Genomic DNA, 15,828 nt, shown 5'->3' on the forward strand with positions numbered 1-15,828 from the left:
CGCTCGCGGATAGAAGAAGTCTGAAGTGTTTGTGATCCACCGTCGAAGCCCACAATTGATTATAGTCAACGTGCCAAGGATGCCACCCACGCTGCTCTTCCTTCATCTAGGTCCGACAAAATTTCCACAGTCAACACCTGACTTCAAAGGTTTAGTCTTGCGTTCTCCGACTCACTATCAGTTGCTGGCCTATAGGCACCCACATCGGTGCCTGCCTCGGTATCCTGGCTATTGAAACCCTGCTGGGTGCGTAATCTGAGTTTGTTTAGGTCGTTGCACCTGTTTTGTTGCTAAAATCGTTAGATCACCCGGTAAATGATTACATGAATGCGTAAGTTATGCTGCTTTCAAGGGCAGCTATTCTATTTATCAAGCACCACACAGCAGCTGGGTGGCTGTGCCCGCCTGTGCCCGCCTGTGCCTGTGCTCAGATGTGACGAACACGCACGGGCTGGCCGTCGACTGGATCTCAGGGAACCTCTACTGGAGCAGCTATGACTACAACAAGAAGCAGATCAACGTGGCGCGCCTGGACGGCTCCTTCAAGGCGACGGTGATAGAGGGTCTGGACAAGCCCCAGGGTCTGGTGTTAAACCCTGCCAGAGGGTGAGGGACCCCCCCCAACCCCAGCATCTACCTTGCACGACACCACTGTCTTCTGTGGAACCTGCCCCGATTGCGGATTCCCCGCACCTCGAATTAGCACGGTTGGCTCCATATGCTACAAAAGAATTTCAACGTCCATGCGTTCAGTACTGAATTGTGGGGTCTCAGAGACTCGAGCACATGGGCCAATATGAGGGTCCCTTTCATATCACGGGTGATGGGGGAGAAGCATTTACCCCTGAGGACGTGCGAGGCCTGTTTACTGCTGTTATTTCCGTGTCAAACGACCAGTGCCTGCGTCGGTGTGCGTTGGTCACGTGGGTCCTTGTGTCCGTTTGTACCGATCATGGCTCGCCAAAAAAAAGTACTCAAATGTGTAATGGAATAGGCTTCACTCGCCATGTTTATTCGGTGCTGACCCATAAGCATGCGAACATCATGGAGGGCGGGGCTGGGTGAGGGGGGCGAGGTGGGGGGGGCAGCGGGGGGGGGGGGGGCAGGGTGGTGGGGGCGGGGTGGGGGGGTGTTTCACTCCAGAGAAGAGTATCAGTCATAGTATTTCATGATGTACTCGATCGCTGTGCCATGTACAGTTAATTTGAAGCATTAGGAAATTATGATTGTTTTAATATACCACTGTCTTCATACATTTTTCAGTCATAAGTTTCAAACAAGACTCAAACATTCACAAAAAACCAACACAGTCTTTGTGGTTGATGCAAAAAAAAATCAGCCATTCCTGAAGAAGTGCATTGTGGTCATCTTTTTTTTGCATGACCATCAAGAGTAAATGTGAGGTATGGTGACCGACTGACTGCAGCAGTGATGTTTACGTGGCTATGTGCATTTCACACATTTTAGTCTCGTTTCACACATTTTACCGAAATGAACGTTCGAGGACTCTTATCTGGATCTACAGCTGCAGCTTGAGACAAATCACCAGCTCAGTCCCTTTGTGCTGTGAGATAGCACTGTCCAAACAAACAAACAAACGGGCAGAGAGATCCGTCTAAGCCATAAATACGTTCCTTTCGACACTCGAACGTTTGTCTTTTGCTTTACCCGTGGATGTGTTTGGCTCTCTTAGAAAGATGTACTGGACAGACGGAGACACCATCAACGTGGCCAACATGGACGGAAGCAGCTGGAAGGTGCTGCACACCCAGCAGAGAGACCCGATTGGTGAGACGTCCTTCAGCGCACCTCCAATGGCATCTGACGCCGCCCGATGCTCATCACGTTAATTTTACGGCCTCCCTGAGGGGCGTATCATTTCGTTTCGTTTTGCTGTAAAGTTAAAAAAATGCATCGTTAAAATCCGGCGGGTCCTCGGCTTGCATCACGTGTCCCCCCCGCAGGGCTCTCTATCGACTACGACGAGGGCAAGCTGTACTGGATCAGCGGCCACACTGGCAACATCTACCGTTGCGACCTGGACGGCACAACGCTGGAGGCCATCGAGACCATGAAGAGCAAGCTCACGAAGCCCACGGCCCTGGCCATCATGGGTAACCGCCCTCACCCCTCCACCCGTCCAGACGGAGATCTGGCCCCGTCCCCGCCCTCCTGGGAGTTTATTTAAAAAACACGACTCGCTGCGTTGGAAGAGGCAAATGCCCTGTTGCTCGTATAGTTAGGAGCAGAAATGGTTCAAAATATTTTTGGGGGGGGAATTTCAGCAGCTTCGGTTTTTGTTTGCTTTTTAAAATATTATTTGTGAGCAGAGACCCTGCCGCGTGTTACGCAAAGGCACTGCGATGTGCGAAGCGAGGTGACGAGCTTATTCAAAGGGCCAAGTGTGATTATATGAGGTTGGTCAGTTGGAATAAGTAAGGAAAGTCTCAAAGGGCCAAGCGCACAGCCAGGCAAGAACGGATAAACTAGCTGCCACTGCTCTTCCATTATGAACACGGTTGACTGTGCACGGTGCGAAAGAGGTTCAACATGCATACGTGCATGAGCGTGTCTCGGCTCGAGCGCGCGGTCGTCGTTTGGCGGTGACCATCGTTGCGACGGCGGCGGCGGCGCCGGCTCCCTTTGGCAGGTGGCGAGCTCTGGTGGGCCAACACAGCCACCGAGCAGCTGGGAACGTGCAGCAAGAAGGACGGCTCCAAGCCAAACGTGCTGCGCAACGGCACAGCAGGCATCGTGTACCTGCGCTCGTATGACCCCGACGTGCAGAAGGGTGAGCCCGGAGTGCGGGGGGTGCGGGTGGCAGACGCGGCGCGTCGCGCAGAATGAGCGATGCACGCGGAACACGGGCGTGGGGCGGACGCGTCGGAGCAGCGGGGGAACGGCGACGTGTGGATGGTAGCACGTGGGGCGTCGCGGGGCGACCAAGACATATGGCGGAGCGCACGGATGCCTCTCGCCGCCAGCTCGTGCACTGCTGTCACGGTGCTGTGGGTCTTCTTTATTTATTATGTAGCAACAGTGGTTTACAGAGTTAATAAATGTAACAAAAAATAAACGCATTTCATACGGTAGAAATTGAGGAAAAAAAACAAAGAGAAACGTAATTCGGAATATAAATTTGAGTTTGCATGCTTTACGGTGCTGTTGAGTACTGTGTGCTGTAAGTAACGTGGTTTTAAACGCATTACAAATTTTTTATATTTACTTTTTCCCATCGAGGCAACCAAGTGAATATGTGTGTATTTTGCACGTGCGTGCGTACACGTGTTCTCCATTCTCATGCTCCCTAGGGGAAAACCAGTGCAGCCACCAGAATGGGCAGTGCAGCCAGCTGTGCCTGCCTCGTGCCGGCAACCCCGTGCCCACGTGCCGCTGCACGGCCGGTTTCAACCTCCTGCCCGACCAGAAGACCTGCGAGGGTGCGTCCGCCGGCCACGCCTCGCGCACGCGGTCTACCCGGAGGCCTCCTTCCTCCTTCCTCCTCTGCTCCCTCCCAATCAGCGCAATAACGACGGTGGAGGCGGGTCATTCGAGATGGCGCTCAGATTTATCCGTCAATATTTGTGATGTGTACAACATCCACGCACATGCACCGAACGGACTCGGAGCGATTTGGTGCTTCGGTGTTGATGTGCCTTCCCTGGCAGTGTTCCGCGAGTGGTCCATGACTGGAACGTTGTCTTCCTTGAATGCGTTTGCAACTTGGCGTCTGCAACGTTACGATTTGTTCACCGAAAATGTATTTCTTTCACAAAGGTTCTCCGCGAGTCATTCTTGTGAAAACGGCTTTTGGCCAGACGCTTATTACAAACCTCAATAAAAGCAAATCAAATCGAATCAATCATTTCCGTGATCTGGTGTATATGCCCAAGGTCTAGCGTACGCCAAGGCAGGCTGTCGCAATGTCCTTGCGCGCGTGATGGTGCCGGCACTGAGAACGCTTTGTGTTGGCGCCTTGAGCAAGAGTTGTGGAAGTGAGATGCGAATCAGATCTGGCTGCCGGAAAATTGTTCCTGATTCTGAAATGTGATCAGTGCAGAAACCACTCTAGGCCCCTCTGCTCCTGTCCCATTGTCATAATGATGTTTCCTGTCTTTATCTCTCGTTGATTTTACTCCTTGGAAATTATTTTAAAAACTATAGGTACAATGCATTTGAGCGGTTGGAAAAAAGTTCATGTTTGACTATATGCTTGAGAGTGGTGACATCGTGGTTAACGCACTTCGCTATGAAACCGGCAACTTAACTTTAAATTCTGCCCATGGCCAACATCGGTGATGCTAATTTAAATCAGTTTTTGGTCTTCCCCTTCGATTAACTTCGCCTTAAATCAGTACCTGGTACGGTATAGTAGACAAAGGCAGCATGGCGCTGGCCACACAACCCCCTGCGCCACGCCGGCAATCGTAGGGTGCTCGCTCACAGCACTTGCCTCAACAGCACTGTATTGCCACACGGGGACCTTTGCCTGAGCGTGTTTGGAGTCAGAGGCAGGTGGACTGTGGTTCAGATACTCAACTTAGCATTCCACTAAAACAACAAACAACACAAGTGGCGTTTGGTGTCTAAACATTGCTTCCGCCTCCTCTCGGTCAACCCGGGCCTAAATGACAACCCAGTACGGTAGAGTCACACGCATGAGTACTAACGAAATGAAGGTGGCCAGGCATGCATACGTGGTGCAGACTCTTATCAACCCCATCGTGTTCCGTGAAAGAGATTTTCGCGAACGTCACTTAGCACCTCCGGTGGGCACGGTTGACTACGTACGGTGCGAAAGAAGTTAAACTTACATACACTGCAGTGCATAACGTGTACGTATCTGTGTGTGTGTGCGTGATTGGGTGCATGTCGACAGGCATCAGTGCCTTCCTCCTGTACTCTGTGTACAGTGGCATACGCGGCATCCCTCTGGACCCGTCCGACAAGACGGAGGCGCTAGTGCCCATCTCGGGCACCACGTCCGGAGTGGGCCTCGACTTCCACGCAGGTTGGTCTCGAGGTGCACACGTCCGTCCGTGCGTCCGTGCGTCCGTCACGGCAGCAGCGGTGGTGAGCCATGCAGGGAAAGCTTGTCTTGCTTTTCTGACGTATTCTGTTCCTGTGTTGTTTTGTCCACGCATAGCCAATGACACCATTTACTGGGTGGACATGAGGGTGGGCAGCATCTTCCGATCCAACCGAGACCAGACGTGGAAAGAGGCCATCATCACCGGCGGCCTGGGTCGGGTGCAGGGCATTGCTGTTGACTGGATTGCCGGTACGGTTCGAGCCGGGCCACGCCCGACTTCCCTCGCTTCTTGTGCGGATGACGTGTGACCGCGTCTCCTTACCAGCCGTGCATGCGTTGACGCAGAGGTTTAAACGACCCGTGAGTAATCCATTTTGACCGAAGCGCTATTTGCCACACGCAGGCAACATCTACTGGATAGACCACGGGTTTGACGTGATCGAGGTGGCGCGGCTGAATGGCTCGTATCGATACGTGGTCGTGTCGGAGGAGCTGGACAAACCTCGCGCCATCGCCGTGCACCCGCAGAATGGGTACGGCACCTCTGCTCACAGCGCCGCTCCGACTGGCGACGTCGTTCGAGACACGGTCTGCCTCGTGGCGTCGGTCAGGGTGTGTTGTGGTAGTGCATGTCGATAGACGTGCTGTAAGTCAAGCAGCTCGCCGAGCTGCATTGGCTTCCGGTTACCAAACAAATGCGTTACAAGGTCGCGCTCATGACACACAAAGTGCTTGCCACAAATGAACCACAATACCTTGCTGATCTCATCAAGGAGCATAAACCATCATCACGCAAACTCCGGTCATCCTCGCAGAAGCGGCGTCTGGCTGGCCATCGAACAAAGACAGTCACTGTCAGATGCGCTTCCGTGGCCGTCTGGAACGCTCTTCCTTCCGATTTTAGGAAGCCACTGGAGATATGCACTTTAAATCTAGGTTAAAAACCAATTTCTTTAGAACTGCTTCTTTGTGTTCAGTTTATTGTCATTCCCCCACACGACAGAGGCTCAACATACGTACATACGTGTGTGTGCGTGAGCGCACCCTCGTGACGTGTTTTTCCCCCGTTAGCTACCTCTTCTGGTCCGAGTGGGGGCACAGCCCCCGCATCGAGCGCACGCTGCTCGATGGCACGGAGCGGATGGTGCTCGTGAACTCCAGCATCGCGTCGCCCAACGGCATCTCCATCGACTACGACGTGGGTCCCCGCAGTCCCACCGCTCACGCGCACGACACCGCTCCCCGTGGGTTTGAAATGGATGAGTGAGCGATTTTTGTTTTGGTGAAATCCTGACCCATTACCCAAACACGCACATTTCAGAGTGTGGGTGTGTGTGTGTCTATGCTGGAAATAATTATTGAAAGCACCCTCACAGCGCCCCGCTGATTTCATCACCCGCGTTGCTAAATGTAGTTATCTCCTCGTTAGACAACTTGAAACAACTCCCTCTTCACTACAACTCGAACTCCAACCTTCATTCGACAACCGTGACGGTCGAACCACTTTCTTTGTCGAAAGCCAAACGAAAAGCAACCGCCTTAACGACCAGTGATTGCGAACTCCATTGAAGCGACGGTGGGAAGGATTTAATGCATCGGGGATTGCATCTGGGACTCCCTCCGCCGCAGCGGCTTGAGTTTTACTCGTCGATTCGGCCTGGCAGGAGGGAAAGCTGTACTGGTGCGATGGGCAAAAGGACAGGATCGAGCGCGTCGACCTGGAGACGGGGGCCAACCGGCATGTGGTGTTCGTCGCCACCACCAGCGACATGTTCTCCGTCTCCGTCTTCGGGAGCCACATCTACTGGAGTGACCGGTGAGCGGATTCCCTTTGTTCCCCCACGCCTAAGTCCCGTTGTAGGGGCTGCAGGGCGGGCATCCCTTCGCGAAGGCCCGGCCGCCATTTTACCATTCAACAACGTACGTACATACGTTGAACTCCGTTCGCACCCTACGCAGCTGACCGTGCTGATCGGAGGTGCTTAAAACCGCGTCGCGTCTTCGTCGCCGTGACTGTCCCGCGCCGTGCAGAATGCAAGACGGCGGCTCCATCAAGAGGGGCAGCAAGGACAACGCGGCAGACGCGGTGGACCTGAGGACCGGGATCGGCACTCAGCTGAACGAGCTGAAGGTGTACAACAGGGACAGGCAGAAAGGTGATCGCAAACGCGGCCACGAAAACATCCCAAAATGGCACATCCGCATCTATACGGGCACAATGGAGAACATTTTAATTCACAACAGCAAAGCATGCCTGCAATGCTCAAATTCAAAGCAGTTAAAGGTGAAGCCTGACAAGTATTATTTGTGCTTCATTGCCAAATGCTTATACACCACCTCTCTAGGTCTAAGTCGAGAGGGTCTCCCTGCTCAAGCACTTGAGCCAGTGGTGGAAATAAATAATAAAATCCCTATTGCAGTGGCCAGTCTTTCCATTGGCAAGTCATCGGCGATTTTCCACAGACGTTATACTCGCAACCTTCTCGTGATGAGCCAAGCGCTGACCACAGCGACGCGCAGCTGCTCAAGACAGACAAAGAAGCTCGAGATTTTGTAGTTGGTTTGTAACCCAGATCCAGAACTCACACCCGCGGTAAATGATAATTACGAGGACGGCAGCAAAGTTAACTGCGATTACACAATGACAATTCCACTGCAATTCCCCATTCATTCGAGGAAATATGCAACCGCAGTCGTTATTGCCAGACCCTTTGTTAAAGAGGCTTCTTCCTGAGCTGCCTCACACCGTCACTTGCTGATGCTCGTCCACTCTGGACGTCTGCGAAAAAAGAGCTTCGCGAGCTCATTAGATTCCCCCGTCCAGGTCCAGATGAAAGATTCCGATTTTTCCGATTCGCTAGCGCCACTTCCTCTCCCCCTCTCTCTCCCCGCCGACCGCAGGCACCAATGTGTGCGCGGTGAAGAACGGCGGCTGCGCGCAGCTGTGCCTGTACCGGGGCGCCCGGCGGAGGGCGTGCGCCTGCGCCCATGGGCTGCTGGCGGCGGACGGCGTCTCGTGCGACGCCCACGACGCCTACCTGCTCTACTCGGAGCGCAGCGTGCTCAAGAGCGTGCACCTTTTCGACGAGCGCAACTTCAACTCCCCCGTGCGGAACTTCGAGGACGCGGAGCACATGAAGAACGCCATCGCGCTCGCCTTCGACTACCGCTCGCGCTCCGGCTCCGCCCGGGGTCGGCACAGGATCTTCTTCAGCGACATCCACTTCGCGAACATCCAGCAGGTGTACGAGGATGGCACGGAGCGCAAGGTCGTTATCGACAGTGAGTACCAACGCTCCGTGACGACGCATGTGTTGGGTTGTACCACGTGGTGGTGTTCAGCGTGACGTGTGATGGGTTGCACCACGTGGTGTTCAGCGTGACGTGTGATTGTTTGCACCACGTGGTGTTCAGCGTGACGTGTGATGGGTTGCACCACGTGGTGTTCAGCGTGACGTGTGTTGGGTTGCACCACGTGGTGTTCAGCGTGACGTGTGATGAATTGCACCACGTGGTGTTCAGCGTGACGTGTGATGAATTGCACCACGTGGTGTTCAGCGTGACGTGTGATGGGTTGCACCACGTGGTGTTCAGCGTGACGTGTGATGGGTTGCACCACGTGGTGTTCAGCGTGACGTGTGTTGGGTTGCACCACGTGGTGTTCAGCGTGACGTGTGATGGGTTGCACCACGTGGTGTTCAGCGTGACGTGTGATGAATTGCACCACGTGGTGTTCAGCGTGACGTGGCAATATTTCGCTCTGCAAGAACTGCCGAACAGCAAAGCCACATAGAGCGGCACAGGATTGCGTAACCTTGCCCCCACCCCCGCCCCCTTGCGACCTGATCACGATATTGAGTCATAAGCACAATGAGCGTTTTATTTGGGTCTTTCGTGTAGTCGCGAAAGCGTTAAGTCAAGCAATGAAGAGGTTTGTTGAGTAAAGTACGGGTGTTGGATACAGGTTGCAAAGTCTTTATTTATTTTTGATACAGGCACTGGACCACAGCACACATGGGGGGTGGGTGTCTGTTAACTGTGTGTGCCACCTATTTTACGCTGCTAAACTCTGTTAGCCACACCTGGTTGATGAAACCTGCCGTCGTGCAAGTTCCCATTACACGCTTCTTCAACCTGGACACCCGGGAGCCTGCGCCGAGTCCTGTCTCTCTGATGGGATTGACCGCCGAGGGGCGTCCGGTTTACATCGCGAGCGGCACCCCCCCCTTCTCCCCCCCCCCCGTAAACCGCAGCGCATCCAAAGACGTTCGCACTAGCTACAGGGTGAACGACACCGGCGAACAGGAACACGACAAGGCTCTGAATGAGGAATCCAGAGATGCCTGACCTGGCCGCCAACGGCGTTCGGCGCTCGGCAGAGCTGCTCCGAGCGCGTGCGCTCGCCTTTCGCTGCGAGCGACGATTAATCGAACACGAGTGGGGCGTCAACAAAAGGAACTGGCCCAACAGATTTTCTGACGATGCCTCGGACTCTTCAGAGATTTCTGGCAGGAGGCAGATTACGTAAATAGCTGCGTGCACCTCCATCAATCTCTGCCGACATTTTTTGCGAGAGAAACCTCGTGTAAATGCGAGCCTCAACGGCTTTGGCCGTAATGGAATAAAAAATTTAAAGTGAATTTGGGGAAATTGGATTCCCGCCTTCAGAATTTGCATAATAAAGTGACGGACCGTGTATATATATATGCAACACTGCACCCTTGCAAGGTGTTTGTTTTTGTTGGCCCTTTTTGTTCATAAAACCAAAATTCATCATCTATTTCAGAGTAATTATATCAAAATGTGCTTCGTGTGATAGTTATTAATGTCTGTGTGGATAAACGCGTGGTGTGATTAAGCAATCACGTACACAGGTACGACACCTCACGTAATTTCTCGCACAAACACGGACATTCAGGAAGCCTCGTGTAACAATGTTGGCATAATTGGGCTAAACACACAATCGCGTCGGTAATGAACTAACAATTTAAATTATTTGGCACATTTTCTGCACGTCCAAACCTATAACCGGCAGGCTTGTCAAATCTTTACGCGGACTTAATTTCAATATTTTTTCTTAGCAATATATGCAAATGTGTGAGAATAGATTATCGCAATTAACTTGGTTTAGCTTTGATGTATGTCTGTGTGCTTGCGTGTCTACTGCCACTGCCATTACCAGCTGCGGGATCGTGTTAACACCTGCTCTTTACGATCTTGATGGATCATTATTTGCACATCGGTGAATTTCTGCGCCCGCCGTATTGAAACCCGCCATCAAGCCAAACGCCAACTCATTTAACAAATGAATTGCTGGCATGTTCATTTCAAGCGAGGCAGAACATTTGCAGATGGCACTAAAGACGTCCGTTTTATGAGTTTATTGGCAGCAAAACCGTGGGCTTGCGGTGATGTCGCCAAGCAGCATTTCGGGAGATAAACAATCATCGCTACGAGAGAGAGAGAAAAAAATGTCCCGTCTCATTTAAATGCCTAAAATATCCTTTCACCCCGCAGGTTTTTTGTTTTTCCTGCCAAAACAGAGTGGCGGATGAGAATTGTTTCTGCTCCGTTTTCTGCCTTCACGAGACCGTAATTAGCCGCATCGATGGAGTCTCGTGAATTTGCTGCACCGTCCCCCCCACCCGCCCCGTGCCTTCAGCTTGACAGCGTTTAAAGTGCACGCCGCTGAGGTGGGAGCCTCGGGTGAAGAATGATTTAACATTTTATTCCGTGAATTGTTTTGGTCGCAATGGAGGATCAGTGCCCGGCTTTTGGATAAAAAAATGTACTGTTGTTATTATTACTACTACGGTTATTTACCCACGAAAGCCTCAAAGAGACTATCGTCACTTTCTTTAAAGGATGGTCCTGCCAAGTCGGTGGCGACGATTTGCCCTGCATATTTTTATTCCAGTAAATTGCTGGTAAATCTCTTCACAAATTCGAGCCACACGACACTGGCATACAAGGGCCTGCTCTCGTCAATGATGTCACGGGATCTTCGAAACCCGCCGTGAAGCAGGCGGCGTGCTTTGCCGAGGTCAGCCGCCAGGGCGGCTGACGTTTTGAACATTCGCGTGCCTTCGCAACAAGCGGGCGAGCGTTCCTAACCCGCTAGGCTATATCGCCGCAAATGTCTGCGCATGGGCAGGGATTGACCCTGGCGTCGTTTCCCCGAGACACCCAGCACCTCGCGCCGCTCTCGAACACCTCCCGCAGGTCTCTACGGAACTGCCTGGACAGGAACGCGTAGATGAAGGGGTTGATCACCAGGCTGGTCAAGGACATCAGGCGGGCCAACATGAACGTCCCAAAGTTCAGTTGAGACTGCTTGCCCAGCGCCGTCAGGTACATGACCACGTACGACGGCAGCCAGCACACCACGAAGGCCACCACCAGCAGGACAACGGTGACGGTGAGCCGCTGGTTGTAGTTGTCAAAGGCGGGGCCCCGCGACGCCCGCAGCTCGCACGATGGGCTGCGCCGACGCTTGTTCACGTAGCAGACGAGGCGGCAGTAGGCGAAGCTGATAATGAGCAGCGGCAGGACGAAGCAGCTGACGAACAGAACGGAGGCGTAGGCGATGTGGCTGCTGCCGTTGTCCACCATGTGGATGGCCAGGCAGTACAGGGGCTCCACGTGCAGCTTGTTGTAGATGGGCTGCGGCAGAGCGATGACGAGCGCCGGGAGCCATATGCACGTGAGCATGGTCACGTGCGTGGCCCACGAGCGCGAGAGGCGGTACGCCCAGCTCACGTGGGCCACTGTGACGTACCTGCGAAGCCATCATTGGTCGTCAGGGCGCTCGGCACAATCGCAAAATCACGAAGAGTGCCTCTGCTTAAACGATCCACGGAGCAGCAATAATATCTCAGCTTCCCCGAGTCATTCCTGGAAATGTTACATTCCTACGACGTGGATTGGCCCTCTGTAAGGAGGCATCCGTGACGGCGAGCTGCCGGTTCGCAACCTTTGATTAGCATGATTGGCTACGTACGGTGCGAAAGAAGTTCAAGCCAGTGATTCACCTCTTCTCACTTTGCGCAGACTTATTTTTTTGCGTGTTACCATGTTAGAATAAGTTGACCGCGTTTCGAGGCATTATTCCACTCTGGCGCGCTCCCGAACAAAACGGCGCAGCACAGGGAGGAGGGGGAGCATGGAGCGGGGTGGTGGGGGGGGTGGCGACTGACCGGTTGAGAGAGAGCACGGTGAGCGTGAACACGCTGGCCGAGGTGCACGCCGTGGCCAGGAAGCTGAACAGCTTGCAGAGCGCCGCGCCGAAGATCCACTCGTGCAGGACGATGGAGGCGGAGTTGAACGGCAGGCAGGCGAGCTGGGTGAGGTCAGCGACGCTGAGGCTCAGCAGCAGTACGTCGGTGCGGCTGCCGCTGAGCCCTTTCCGGCGCTTGCACGACAGGATGACGACGACCAGCGCGTGGCCCAAGACGCCGCTCACGAGGATCGCCGCGTCCAGGGTGGGGATCGCTACGCCGCTCCAAGACGACGACGCCGACGCCGCCACCGCCGTGGCTCCGGACGCCGCCGCCGTGTGGGCGGCAGGTGCCGAAGTGCTGGCGTCCGACGACGCGATGGCCATTTTGGTCCCCTCCATCGTCGAACCCGTGCAGGTGTCGGTTGACTGCTCGCTGATGAAACTTGAAAGTCGACCACCTTTTTGTTGTTGTTGTTGTTGCTTAACTTTGGTTATTCATGGCGGTGAAATTCTCACCGCTTTTCCCACTTGCGCTGGCTGAGGTGGCTGGTTTACTGCTGAGCTCCCCCGCGCCCCCCCCTCCCCCACCCAAAGCGCTTGGGGTCGAGTGGCGATATTGGCGACGGTGGCTGCTCCACAGCCTTCCCGCTGGCTTGGCTCGCCTTCGGCTTCGTCCACCGCTGGCCGGAGCCGAAATTGCGAACTTTGGCCCCCTTTTTTACTGCCCTCTTGCAAGCGGATTTTGTCCATAAACGGGCACCGTTCTGTTTATTTTTCCCGTTGACGAGTAACCTCCCGTATGCCTGTGAAGCTACATTAAAAAACTTTTAAAGCCTAACGACTTGCCTTTCAGTAGTTTCTCCCCGTGGGTAAAACCTCGGTTAGCAACTCCTTCCAAACGTTGTTTCCACCTTTGCGGCGACCGGTGTTGACCGGTGGGAATAAAGACGGCAAAATTTCGCCGAGAGAACGCGAGACCTCTGTGTCCGCCAGCCAGACGAGCGCTCAAAGGAGCCGCGCCGACACTTGTCGGGGGCCGTTTGTTCGCTTCCACACCGCCGCCGATGTTCACCCGTCATGGCAGGAGGTGGTGGGATGCAGCAGGATTTAATAAGTCATCTATTCCTGCCCCCCCCCCCCCCCCGCCGGAGGTCCTCCGTACCAGTCCCCAGCTTCGAGAGTGCGCCCCTTGACACGTGCTGTTTTTCCTCCCCTCGTAACATTAAAATGAGTTTTTTTCTTGACAAGGCCCTTGTTTTGGGAACGTCTCCGTCCATAGAGTTATTAAAACTAATTGAGTCTGTGCTGGGAATTTGTCAAATATTCAGCAAATTGTAAAGGTCCATTCTTGCTGTTATCAGCGTTGCTTTCAAAATGCAAAGGCTTCTGAAACTGAGCCCGTCTCGCTGGAGAACATTGCTAATGTGAAAAAAAAATGCCTTGTCAGTTAATTTTTGTGTTTAAATTATTTGTCTGGCTTCAAACTATTGAACGCAATTTGCTTGTAAGAAAGTCGTAACCGTTGACTGAGATGACATGGGTTGCAATCCGTACGGTTGTGGGAATGCATCTCGCGTGGAGGTGCTATTATCTGAGCGCGGGTAATGTTTAAAATGTTCACGAGGTTCGCACAGCAGCTGAGCAACAAGCCAACTGTGAACGGAGAGGGATTGGAGGAAGGATGCGACGCGCGATTGTTCCCGCATGCCCTCGGCAGGCCCTCCTCCCAGAGCCTTTGACGAGACGCCGCGTTCTTTGTACCTCCGAAGCAGACGCCGAGGCGTCGCGACTCTCGGTGTGGCTCCGTTTCTTGACATTTAATCCCAAGCGCGCAGCACCGCAAATTACGCAAGAAATGTGTCCAAACACCGCCCACGCCCACTGGTTGGGTCGATGTCTTACAGCTCCACGCTCCCCACTCCCCTTGGGCCGCGAGTCTTTTTCTATTAACTTCCTGTGAAGTTTACACTCGGACGCACGTACGTAGCCATCCGTGCTAATCGGACGTGCGGGTTTCTGTCTCTGGATGTATAATATTATTGTGGTGAGCCGAGGCGCACTGATTAGCATCCTGCCATGGATTCTATTTTGACTCGTGGATATCTCAACTTGTTCTCTGCCTATCTAAGACTCGATCACAAATCGTAATTACAATGATGATAATATCTATTGTTTTAATAACAGCGTCTTTCATTGAAAAATCACACAAAGCGCTGTACGTGTGAAATGTTTCCGCACGAGGTGAAAACAAATCAACGAGCTCCTGATGCAGCCATTGAACTGAAGCGACCTCGAGGGTCATGGTCTTGACCACGCCACTCACTTGAGCACGTTGCCATCCTAAAGGGGTGCTCGCTGATATTTCTTTGTTCCAACATTTTTATGGCTGTGGGGGAGATCTCTCTCTCTCTCTTTTGTTATCTGGTTCTGTTACGTTCAAATCTAGATTGGTTCCGTTACGTTTGTTTTCATGTGCGTGTGCCTTTTCCTGATTCCGTGTTTCCATAACTATCTGTGCGTGCGTGGGTATGCGTGCGTGTGCTCGTACGTGCCTCTTTGTGAGTTTGACTCCTGGCAATGTATAATATATTTTTGTCATGGATTTCTCCAGGATAACGAAAGGTTCTGCTTCAAATGCAAGTTAGCCCAGTTCCGTACCCTCTCCTAGGTCAGGTGAAGTGAGTACCTTGTGCCGTGCATAAATATCAGCCCCCGGGGAGTCGAAGGTGGCCATGTGTGGTGCTAATAACACCACCCCATCTTGCAAATGCAGGTCTTAATGGGTGCTCGCACCGTACGTAGCCGACCGTGCTAATCGGAGGTGACCCCCCTCCACCCCCCATCAATTTTATATGGCCTGTGTGTGTGCCTGTTTATGTGATTTTGACGTCATCATCCACCCCTCCCCCTTCGACCCTGGTAGACGTTGGCTCGGTGGAAGGGCTGGCGTACCATCAGGGCTGGGACGCACTCTACTGGACCAGCTACACCACGTCCACCATCGTGCGCCACTCGCTCAATCAGTCCCGGCACGGGGCGTTCAAGCGCGAGACCATCGTCACCTTGTTCCCTGACGACCACCCGCGGTCCTTCGCCATGGACGAGTGCCTCGAGTGAGCACCCGGTCGCGCCGTCACCCCCGTGGCAGAGTCGTGGCATCACCCCTGTGGCAGGGTCGTGGATGTCACGCCCGTGGCAGGGTCGTGGGTGTCACGCCCGGGTCAGGGTCGTGGGTGTCACGCCCGTGGCAGAGTCGTGGGTGTCACGCCCGTGGCAGGGTCGTGGGTGTCACGCCTGGCACAGGGTCGTGGGTGTCACGCCTGGCAGAGTCGTGGCATCACCCCCGTGGCAGGGTCTTGACATTGGCGTACAAAAAAATACACGCGAGGCTGTTCCACTAATCTTTGCGCTATTTATTTGGAGAGAAAAAATGTGTTGTATTTATGAAGCGATTTTTTTATAATTGCATTATCGATGACTGAAATGCCATTAGCGTGGCAAACGTAATTTAACTCGGTTAAAAACTAAAAAGCGTGTAGCCTCGAGTGAACTAAAATGTGGCTCTCCAAATGTTCAC

General features: G+C 53.3%; 2 protein-coding genes across 2 annotated transcripts in view; one reads left to right on the plus strand and one right to left on the minus strand.

Annotated features, from left to right (window-relative positions):
- Positions 1 to 15,828, plus strand: part of LOC133345292 (low-density lipoprotein receptor-related protein 1-like) — a 241,380-nt gene that overhangs the window by 173,703 nt on the left and 51,849 nt on the right. Inside the window, 13 exon segments of the mRNA XM_061555928.1 lie at positions 432 to 606; positions 1,694 to 1,788; positions 1,965 to 2,114; positions 2,651 to 2,791; positions 3,312 to 3,440; positions 4,880 to 5,011; positions 5,147 to 5,281; positions 5,436 to 5,565; positions 6,104 to 6,230; positions 6,697 to 6,848; positions 7,064 to 7,188; positions 7,934 to 8,314; positions 15,175 to 15,364. Of these exon segments, the coding sequence (XP_061411912.1) occupies positions 432 to 606; positions 1,694 to 1,788; positions 1,965 to 2,114; positions 2,651 to 2,791; positions 3,312 to 3,440; positions 4,880 to 5,011; positions 5,147 to 5,281; positions 5,436 to 5,565; positions 6,104 to 6,230; positions 6,697 to 6,848; positions 7,064 to 7,188; positions 7,934 to 8,314; positions 15,175 to 15,364 (2,062 nt within the window).
- LOC133345293 (galanin receptor type 1-like) lies at positions 10,723 to 13,278 on the minus strand. The gene is made up of 2 exons (XM_061555929.1): positions 12,229 to 13,278; positions 10,723 to 11,810 (listed from the first exon to the last, which is right to left on the minus strand). The coding sequence occupies exons 1-2, from the start codon at positions 12,648 to 12,650 to the stop codon at positions 11,150 to 11,152; spliced, it is 1,083 nt and encodes a 360-aa protein (XP_061411913.1). The 5' UTR covers positions 12,651 to 13,278; the 3' UTR covers positions 10,723 to 11,149.

This window comes from Lethenteron reissneri, chromosome 21, assembly GCF_015708825.2.
Source record: "Lethenteron reissneri isolate LAM-NWPU_2019-01 chromosome 21, ASM1570882v1, whole genome shotgun sequence".
Classification (NCBI taxonomy): domain Eukaryota; kingdom Metazoa; phylum Chordata; class Hyperoartia; order Petromyzontiformes; family Petromyzontidae; genus Lethenteron; species Lethenteron reissneri.